This window comes from Polyodon spathula, chromosome 13 (genome assembly GCF_017654505.1).
Source record: "Polyodon spathula isolate WHYD16114869_AA chromosome 13, ASM1765450v1, whole genome shotgun sequence".
Lineage (NCBI taxonomy): Eukaryota > Metazoa > Chordata > Actinopteri > Acipenseriformes > Polyodontidae > Polyodon > Polyodon spathula.
In genome coordinates this window covers 6,185,966-6,195,718 of record NC_054546.1, presented here as the reverse complement: position 1 = coordinate 6,195,718, position 9,753 = coordinate 6,185,966, and the positions used below count along the sequence as shown (strand labels likewise).

The window sequence follows — 9,753 nt, the reverse complement described above, 5'->3', positions numbered from 1 at the left end:
TTCTGTGATTTATTTTTTAAAATAACCAAGACGAAGGTGAGTTTAATAAATGTCGATACTCTGAATGTGTTTTTTTGTTTGTTTGTAAGTATAATGCAGTTTTTGCTAAGTTATATTATTCTGTCACGCTTTTTCAGGCCTTCTGTGTTGTTAATTTCGTTTTGGTTTTAAAACAAAACAAACAAAAAAAAAAACTTGTTGTCAACATCGGGTATTTCTTTATATGCCTCTATTAAAATTCATGTCTGCTGTAGTGTGGACGAATCCTTGGTGTTTATTTGCATAAGGTTAGAACAGATAGAAGTTTGTGATGTATGTAGATGGCAACAAAATGCCTGTAATGTAGTATACCTCGGTGGTATTTTGAATGGCTTTTTCTGACCAAGTTGGTACGAAGTGTGTGTGTGTGTGTGTGTGTGTGTGTGTATATATATATATATATATATATATATATATATATATATATATATATATATATATATATAAAAAATTGCCATAGTCGTTTAAATTATCAAGCTAAATACATGCATTGTTAAGTGAGACATTATTATTTGTGTGTGTGTGGTATATTATATATATATAACATATCCGATTACTTTAGCTTGCACCATTTATGTGCGTAATTGCCGTTTGTCAAAGACTTATTTTTATTTTCACTATAGATCGAACTGTAATACACAGAACGTGATTTAATGTTCACGTTGCACTGAATGCTGAAGTCATTTTGGGCTCTGTAACTGCAGGTCATTTACTGCAAACTGACAGTAAATGGTTGAAAGAATTACATATGAGTTCAAAGTGCTGCCTAATTCGCCAATGGCATCTACATACTATATGAGGTTTCAAAAACCTAAATCCTCAACGACGCTATAGTGCAAATGGTAAATTCAGATGAATAATGAATAGATTGAATGTGCACTTATAGATTTGGGTAGGCTACTGCACAAATATCGGATGATACAACTGAATGGAAAACGTATGTAAGTAAATTCTCCGCCGTATTGTGGACATAAAAAAACTTAGATCTAAAATTAAAACGAAACGCCGCTGTTTCTTGTCATTTGGTGCAATTAAAATACACAACTACCAGTCTCGTGTGTGTGTGTTCTCTCTCTCTCTCCCTCTCTCTCTCATTATATATATATATATATATATATATATATATATATATATATATATATATATATATATATATACACGCACAATCTGTGAAGGCACTATATAAACACAAGATGAACTCCACTGTAAGAATTTATTTGTGTGACGGAGAGGCACACTGAATCATGAAATCGTATACGTGTAGCATACCAGTACTACAATTGTTACTTTAAGGCAATCTCAGAGATTGGCACAGCGTTTTCTTAAAACAAAATGCACCTGTGTAGCAAGAGACTGTGTTTTTAATCTCTCTCTCTCTCATTATATTTCTTGCATTTCTGGTTTAATATTGGATTGATTTTTACCCCAGATGACAGGTTCAAATGAATTTAAGCTAAACCAGGGCCCTGAGGATGGTATCTCTGCTGTCAAGTTCAGTCCAAGCACTGCACAGTTCTTGTTGGTTTCTTCCTGGGATACCACTGTCCGCTTGTTTGATGTTGGTGGCAACGCAATGAGGATGAAGTACCAGCACTCCGCCCCTGTTCTTGATTGTGCCTTTTATGTAAGTGATTATATAACTTTTTTGAACATATTAACAGATGGGAGTTTTGTGGATCTACTGTGACAATATCTCCTTTAGTTCAGTTCACCAATAGCTGGTTACAAGTTTAAAACAAAAAAAAATCTAAGTCTTGACTCAAACACTCCAGGTTAATCTTGTCATGCCCCTGTAGTGTTCCCATAAAATTCCCATCATCGTTGCATAGATAGGCAACTAAAGCCACCCCACCCCACGTAGTCAAATTGGTCCAACCCTTCACCTCCAGGGGTTGTTAATTTACTATCCTGGTTTCATGTCTTTAACCTTTTCAGTCCGTATCACAAACTCCAGCAAACAACACACTATTGGCAGCCTCTGTCTGAGGGACATCCAGCACTGATTGATCGAAAGGGTGTTAAGTTCAGCATTGAGGTGTAGTCACAGAGCTGTTAACAAACTATATTGTTTTTGACTCCTATAGAAAACCTTTTATTATTTTATTTTAAATACCCCCCCCCCCCCCCCCCCACAGACCCCCCACACATGTTTGGAGTGGTGGCTTGGACCTGCAGCTGAAAACGCATGATCTGAACACAGACCAAGGTAAGCTGTATTTGTGCTGTAATATTGTATACAATGATTTTCAGTGTTATCAAAGCAGTGCAGCAACAATTTGTTAATTTAGTTGGTATCAAAATGTATTAATACAGAATCTGCTGACTTAACTACACAATTTTCTATTGCTATAATTAACTTTCAACTATCACAATCTGTTTCTTACTATCCTATTTATTTACCAGGTAAAAACTGAGAAGGAGCAATATCTACTCCCCTCAGTTCAGCAGAAATAATACTTCTCACTCTGAATTAAACCGATGAAGACATGCATTCAAATGAACCATTTTGTCTACTCTGTACACTCTTGGTAGGGCTTCAAATGTTAGGTCTTCTGATTTGGTTTTAAGGTTTAGGAAATTAAATCCTTAAACACCCCTTTTGGAGACCAAAGCCAAGTACACAATCCACTTAAAATAATATAGGTCATGTAATAACAATGGTATTAATTCGCACTCTTTTTCAATACCTGCAGAAACGATAGTGGGTGCCCACGATGCTCCTATCCGATGTGTGGAGTACTGTCCGGAGGTGAATGTGATGGTGACGGGTAGCTGGGACAGATCGGTCAGACTTTGGGATCCCAGGACTCCATGTAATGCAGGAACATTCTCACAGCCAGAAAAGGTTGGTTTTGTATCTACTACACTTTTGCATTTATCCACCAAAGCCCAACAAGATTTTCAAGGGCACCAATGTTTTAAGGAGCTTTACACGGTTGGCCAAACCTTTCTCCTGCACAAGAACGTTACAGCTACAAGACCTGAAGTGCATTGGTCTGTCAATAGAAATGTAAAACCTTCAACTCTAAATTAACAGTACTCCTAGTGTTTTTGTAAATCTGTACACATCTCTAATTGGATAATCTCTCTGTTCTAAGCTTGATATAATATCTGGTAAATGAACTGCTGTGGGAGTAGTATGCAACCCGAAAGGCACACAGTAAAATATTGGCAACATAGTATTATTACTTTATTTGGTAGTGTCATGGTTATAATGATTCATTGATACATAAGATTGTTTTATTTTTAACTGCTAGATGCTTTTACAGTGCAATAGTATTGTCGGTGCTGATCACAATGAAAATTAGGCTGGCAAAAAACAGTGTTTACCAAGTAAAGACAGCTAAAAAGATGTCAACTGTTTGGTAACCCCTGAGCATCAGTGTGGCAATAGAATACCAGGCATTGATGTGGATAGGCACTTGACGCATACAACACAGCAAGATTGTTTTTCTTCAGTGTTTATCAAGAACTGCTGTTCTTGTTCAGGTGGAGTTACAGGTAAAGCATTGCAGTTATTTTGTATTCCAAATGTTCAAAGTATCCACACTTTCAGTTGAAACGCATGAACTTGCAGGAGAGCCATTTTCGGCTTAGTTAGACTCCAGTATCTGTACTGTAGGCTTGCATGATTCTATCTATTGTTTGAAACCCCTAATCTGTACGCTCAGTAAATTGCTGAGACATATCAGTTACTTTTTTCTGTCCTTACCCACCAGGATCTTTTGGCCTTTTGCAGTGAAAATGACCACATTACACAGCACATTATCACTGAATGGCTGTGCTGCTTGACAGATTATTCTTGACCCAATTTCAGCAAAAGCCCTGTGTTGAGGATAAATGGATTGCATTAGATAGTGGCTGTGATTTATAGCCGAGTTTGGCATGTGCGAGGTAAAGGGATGAATTTGTGACAGATTGGAGTGCAACTGACAGCCTCTGTGAATGAAGCTGTTTATTAGTTCCGCAGGGTTCATTGTCATCAGTGTTTGTAATACTTCACTGGGTGGATGCTTGCACGCCGTTGACTTGCAAGAATCTGCATGACCTGTCAGCTTTGCAGCTTGATTTATAACGGCAGAAGGGCAGGGGAGACCATTTAGTATGAAGTCTGGCTGACAACCAATATTTATAAAGAATAGCTAGTGTTATGTATTGCCAAATGGTGGGTATGAATTACAATTTTTAATAGCTGGGGCAATTGAAATGATTTGAAGTGGTTAAACTAAAGAAGACAGCAGCTGGTATTACAGTGAAGATTTGTTGAGATGATGTGCTGCACTTAAGAATTCAGCAGGGTGATGTGAAAGGCAAGTATGGTGTGACTGAGGGATGATTTGTGGAATCATAAAAGAATAGGAATTGAAATGGCTTAATCTCACCAATTGGCTTTTTATATAACTTATTTCATTGTATAAAAAAGCCTTATTTCCTATTCATCACCATATGCTACAGTGGTTCCTTTTTATACTATACTGTGTGGAAGGTTTTCATATCTTCATAGCATTTTCCCTCTTCCAAGGTGGTAGTAGTGAGTACTAATGGTAACTATTCTTAACCTGCTGTCAAATGTAGAACTTGTTTGCTGAAGTGATTTTATAAAATTGTCTAGTACTTCGTTCATTCCAAGCGATCAAAGACATACTGTTGTGGTCAGCATGTACACTTGCAGGGGGGGTCTTGTTTTACTGTTACCTAAAACTTTGATGTGTGGGTACTTAGAATTGTGCCCTGCAAAAAAAAGATTAAAGTGTTTTACTGGTCCTTTCCTGATTCAACTCAACTTAAACTTCAACTTAAACTCATTTGGATTGCACTATTCCAATAGGCTAAAAGTTTCTCACTGAAACCTCCACCCCACATTGTATGGATTTCTGTCCACTGAACATGCAACAAACCATACAATTGCAACTCAACTTCCTTGTTTATTCAGTGTTAATTTTCCTTGTGTGTGGATTTATTTATTTATGGATATACAGTAACACATTACCTCTATGGAAGGCCATCTGGGTCAAACCCATTGTGCTGCTTTTAGAGAGAGTCAGTCTCATGGGACAAAGGCAAACACATCCTTCTGAAATGCCTCGCTTAAACTGCCCAACTTGATGTAAATGTTGTGTAGTGATTATGTAGTGTTCTTTTTTTTTTTTTTGTTGCGACTTTCTATTTTGTGCAATGTAATAAACGGTGAGGTAAGTAAAAAATTAATAATGTGGTCAACTGTATGTACTATTTATTTCAGGAATAAACAAAACAAATGTTTTTCTTGAACTGCTATTTGACATCCTTTGTAGTTAATTCACTGGGGTAAAGTAAGACCTACACAACTTATTCTTTACACATGGAATATTTTTCTACTTCATGTGTTACATATTGTAATGTCTTGCTGTAAAATAAAGGCACTCACAGGCCACATCCCCCTGCTGCTATGCAGTCTCTGCTTCTGTGCTGAGCAATACAATGGCTTGTTACTTTTTGTAAATTAACAAATATCTAAATTAGACCCTTTGCAGTCCTATGTCGACCAGGTCAGACATTACAATTTTCCCTTTCTGGTCCGATATTGGACCCTGTCCGACATCACCAAAAAGATGTCAAGCACAGGCCTCTTGTTTTTCTTAGGAAAAAGCCGAGAAAGCTTTCAATGGCAGAGTGAGACCGATAGGAACCAAGAGAAGATGGGGATGGGGATGGGAGCAGATCTCAGCAATACAGAGGCCCTGCACCACAGACCTAACACGGACATAAAAACACAAGATAGCTGTTTCCGCATCCAACGCTCAGAGAATATCAGACATTTGTAAAGCTTTTTGAGATGTATGGTAATAATGACTTGGATTGCATTACTGAGGAGTTTGGTGATAAAACGAGTGGTCAGGAGAGGATTTATCAGTATGCACTACTGTGAAAACGTATGTGATAAATACAGTGAACAAAGGGTGGGGCTTGGCTGGAGATGGAGTACTCTGTGTGCCGTTGATATGCAGTGCCTTTTAAAACCTATTTTACTGTAAAAAAAAATACTTTTTAAACAGCGCATGTAAATAAACCATGAAAATCTTGTGCTCGTCCCAGCACTTCATATGTATTTTTTTGGTTTGTGTGTGTAATGGGATTTTTGTTCTTGATTGTGGTGGTGTTACTACTTCCCCAGGTTTACACGTTGTCTGTGGCAGGAGATCGACTGATCGTTGGTACAGCTGGCCGGAGAGTCCTTGTGTGGGACTTGAGGAATATGGGTTATGTTCAGCAGAGGAGGGAGTCCAGTCTCAAATATCAGACCCGCTGCATCAGAGCATTTCCAAATAAACAGGTACCAGTGAAGTTTAACATACTAATTACGTTTCCATCAGGAAAATAAATATATATCTGGATTAATAATTTTTTTCTTAGTGTTTCCATTTTCTAGACGCTATATGTTGCTTCCTGTTAAAATTTGACAAGCTGTGGGTTTATTGATGTTTTGGATTGATCAATAGTTTGAGATGTGCTCCCAATAACAGCTAGCTTCTGACAAGTCATCTTTTGATTCTACCAATAACAGAAAGAGTGACAATAACTGGTGGTAGTATTATTATTATTATTATTATTATTATTATTATTATTATTATTATTATTAATTTAAGTGCTTTGAGCTCAATATTCTAAGTTGGAATGGGAGCCCTAATCATTTTAACCACTTATGGGGAGTGTGGGGGTGAGTTCTAACAGGGAAAGATGTAGAACTCACCCCTGTAGCTGTAACAGAAAAGTTTACAAAAGTCTGGCAACCATAGAATAGCTGCTGGACTGTTTTAAAAATGTACTTGGCTTAATCATTGTTTTAACTTTTAAGACATAGAAATAAGAACCTGTTTTTTTCTTTCAAAAATCATTTATATTTGACACCTCTAACTGCCTGACCTGACCAGTTCAACTGAGCTGTTTGAGAGAAAAAAATAAAAACCTGGTGCTGCATCCATGTACTGCTGTTTAGGCTGTTGTAGCCCAGAATCTTTTCAGATGTTGTCATGTTTGCGGTCTAATACGATCCCATGCCGAAGTGTTGTTGTTTCTTGGTTGTAGGGCTATGTGCTTAGCTCAATCGAAGGTAGGGTTGCAGTTGAGTATTTGGACCCCAGCCCAGAAGTACAAAAGAAGAAATATGCATTTAAATGCCACAGGTTAAAGGAAAATGGCATTGAGCAAGTTTACCCGGTCAACGCGATCTCATTCCACAGTGTGCACAACACCTTTGCTACAGGTAAGAACCATGCTTTTGTGTTTTAAACAAAACTCTTACCAGGCTTGTGGTGTAAGTTATCTAATACTGGAATCTCTTAATGTGGCCCCTGTTGATGCCTTCAATTCTAGGGTTAAATGCTTTTTTGAAACAAATTGTATTTCTGTGGCAGCTTGGTCTAATGGTAAGCTGGCTGGTATCTGTTCTGGTTTCCTTCCATATACTGGAGAACTGTTTTGAAAGCGAGCAAGGCTGTTTCTTGTGGTTGTTCCATGCCACAGTTAAGCTTTCAGTGTGTGGCTATTCTTCTTTCCTAATCCTGTGTCGTTTGTTTTTGGTTTTATTTTGTTTAAGGTGGCTCTGATGGATTTGTGAATATCTGGGACCCCTTCAACAAGAAGCGTCTTTGCCAGTTCCACCGCTACCCAACCAGCATCGCTTCCCTTGCGTTCAGTAATGACGGCTCCACTCTGGCTATAGCAGCGTCCTACATGCACGAACTGGGTGACATTGAACATCCTGAAGATGCAATCTACATTCGCCAAGTGACAGATGCTGAAACAAAGCCCAAGTGAGTTTCCTTCACCTGAATTTTTTTTTAAATCCTATTCCAAGTTATCTGTTAATTTTTTTTTCTGAATTTCATGAATGGAATTATTGATATGGGTAAGTGCAGCTGCCAGTTCAGTCAGTTTCGATTTTTATCTTGTTCTTCCAAGGTTTCAATATCCGCCAGTTAATAGACGTCCAGCAGATAACAACGCAGCTATTTTTTCTTTTCTTCGATGCAGGATGTCTATCTCGTTCATTCCTTGGCAGTTTTGGAAACATTGCCTCTTCAAATCTGTTGTCTAATTATTTTTTTACAATGCCTCTATCTGGAAGCATATCAAATTTGCACTGACACCAAGAGTTTTGTGGATTTAATATAAATCTACAGAACAGTTTAGGTTTATAATACTAACATGCAACATAAAACAATCAAGTCAACAAACATTTTGCCTTGTGCCACCCCCCCCCCATTAAATAAACTGACCAATAAAGGAATATCAACCCAAAATCCAATGGCCGTAGAACTTTGCTAAAACCTTTATTAATAAAGCATAATTCCAAAGGTTAAATTTTAGTTTCGTCAGACCACAAAGCTTTTTGCCACATAGCCAAAGAATCTCCTGAGTTTTTTTGCATAGTTCAAATGGGATTCAAGGTGGGGTTTCTTGAGTAATGGTTTCCTTCTTGCCACCCTACCGTACAGGCCAGATTTGTGGAGTGCTTGGGATATTGTTGTCACATGCACACTTTGACCAGTCTTGGCCATAAAAGCCTGTAGCTCTTGGTAGCCTCTGATCAGTCTCCTTCTGATCTAGGCAGGGTATTGGTGGTGCCATACACCTTCCGTTTCTTAATAATCGTCTTGACTGTGGTCCAATGGATATTCAAGGCTTTTAATATTTTTTTATACCCATGCCCTGATCTGTGCCTTTCAACAACTTTGTCCTGCAGTACTTTTGAAAGTGCCTTGGTGCTCATGTTGAGTCTTTGCTTTGAAATACACTACCCAGCAGAGGGAACAGGAACTGCTGAATTTATCCTGAAATCATGTCAATCACTACAGTTTAACACAGGTGGAGGCCACTTAACTTGGTGTGTAATTTCGAAGGCGATTGGTTACACCTGAGCTAATTTAGGATTGCTGTTACAAGGGGGTGGACACTTAACCAACCAAGCTATTTCAGTTTTCATTAATTTAATTTTCTACAAATTTCTAGAATATTTTTTTCACTTGGAAGTTGTGGGGTAGGATGTGTAGATAAATGAAGGAAAAAAAAAATGGAAAAGCCGGTGTAGACTTTCTATAGGCACTATATATATAAAAAATAACATTTATTGAACCTTGCACTGTTAATTGTAACCTGTCTTGTTTGGGTTGGTAAATGTCTGTACAAGTACATTTTTATAAATCTGTACTATTGCACATTGTATAGAAAAGACAATGCCTATTTAACACAACCATAAGAAACCCTGTTATGTGTGAAAATAATTTTGGGGGGGATTTGCCATCAGTTAAATTTAGTAACCTGTGATTTTGGCAAAATGTAGAGAGTTCATGTAGAAAGTCATTCAGTGGCTGATTGTTTTCCCAACACAGCATAGTATTTTCTAATTTCCCAGAAAGTGAGGTCTGCCTCCTGACGAGGTTAATCTACAATTAAACTCAGATTTCCAATTGGCCCTCTTTTTGTGTTTAACAGATGGTTTGTTTCCTGGACTGTTGCAGCACAGAGAGGTTAGGGTCTGGCTCTTGGGAGATGCAGAGTTTGAGTTTGATTTACTAACACAAATAAAGCCAATAATAGTAAATCTGACATTTGTTTCATGACTTCAGAAATAGTCTTTTTAGTAGACATTTGATCCTAGAGGGGGAAATGCGGCGTAAGTAATATGCTGAGAAAAAAATAGCAGAGGCTTGTTTAGAAAATAATTTTAAAGCA

The 9,753-nt window shown here is 37.7% G+C and overlaps 1 protein-coding gene across 1 annotated transcript; it reads left to right on the top strand.

The window, feature by feature from the left end:
• On the top strand, window positions 1-7,836 carry LOC121326179 (mitotic checkpoint protein BUB3-like). The gene is made up of 7 exons (XM_041269371.1): window positions 1-36; window positions 1,469-1,663; window positions 2,176-2,245; window positions 2,733-2,884; window positions 6,194-6,352; window positions 7,105-7,282; window positions 7,616-7,836. The coding sequence occupies exons 2-7, from the start codon at window positions 1,469-1,471 to the stop codon at window positions 7,834-7,836; spliced, it is 975 nt and encodes a 324-aa protein (XP_041125305.1). The 5' UTR covers window positions 1-36.
• The last annotated feature ends 1,917 nt before the right edge of the window (window positions 7,837-9,753 follow it).

Bases quoted from the DNA above. Each gene is read 5' to 3' on its own strand.
- LOC121326179 (XM_041269371.1), top strand. From the start codon at position 1,469: ATGACAGGTTCAAATGAATTTAAGCTAAACCAGGGCCCTGAGGATGGT. The intron at 1,664-2,175 runs GTAAGTGATTAT...CCCCCCCACAGA, and splicing joins TTCTTGATTGTGCCTTTTAT to CCCCCCACACATGTTTGGAG. The intron at 7,283-7,615 runs GTAAGAACCATG...ATTTTGTTTAAG, and splicing joins GCACAACACCTTTGCTACAG to GTGGCTCTGATGGATTTGTG.